The 500-nt window shown below is 64.2% G+C and overlaps 1 protein-coding gene across 1 annotated transcript in view; it reads right to left on the reverse strand.

The window, feature by feature from the left end:
* Positions 1–314: 314 nt before the first annotated feature.
* SNX17 (sorting nexin 17) overlaps positions 315–500 on the reverse strand; it is a gene marked incomplete at its 5' end in the record, with an annotated part of 2,909 nt that continues 2,723 nt past the window's right edge. Inside the window, 1 exon segment of the mRNA XM_009587963.1 lies at positions 315–434. Within this exon segment, the coding sequence (XP_009586258.1) occupies positions 315–434 (120 nt within the window).

The raw sequence follows: 500 nt of genomic DNA on the forward strand, positions 1-500 counted from the left end.
GGGAAGGGGCAGCTCTGCCCCCCGCGCTGGGCCAGGCTCCACGACACTGCTCCAGGGCTCGGCCTGGGCACGCTGCTCAGGTTGGGCTGGTGCTCCCCTTGGAACAAGCCCTCTCCCAGCTGGAGCCAGCAGCAGGAGGAGTTCAGCTGCCCCCACCCCGAAGGCAACGGTGGGCTGGGGCTGAGCTCCCCAGCCCGGGGGAGCAGGGGAAGGTGGATGTAGCAGGTGAGAGGCACGTTGATTGCAACCTGTCTGCAGGTCATACATTCCTCAGCGAAGGCCCTCGGGCCGGTGCTGTCCTAGGAAGGGGGGCACTACAGATCTTCATCGCCAATGCCCTCAAAGGCATAATTGCCATGGAAGTCGTTAGCGCCCACATCGTTAGCAGAGCTGGAGTGGCTCATCCCTCGCAGGCTGACAGAGGTGAGCTTGCTCTGTGGAGAGGGGAGACGTTAGGGAGGACTCCCACACCCCCCCGCTCCGTCCAAGGGTGACAGTGA

The sequence above is a fragment of the Fulmarus glacialis genome, unplaced genomic scaffold, assembly GCF_000690835.1.
Source record: "Fulmarus glacialis isolate BGI_N327 unplaced genomic scaffold, ASM69083v1 scaffold37420, whole genome shotgun sequence".
NCBI lineage: Eukaryota > Metazoa > Chordata > Aves > Procellariiformes > Procellariidae > Fulmarus > Fulmarus glacialis.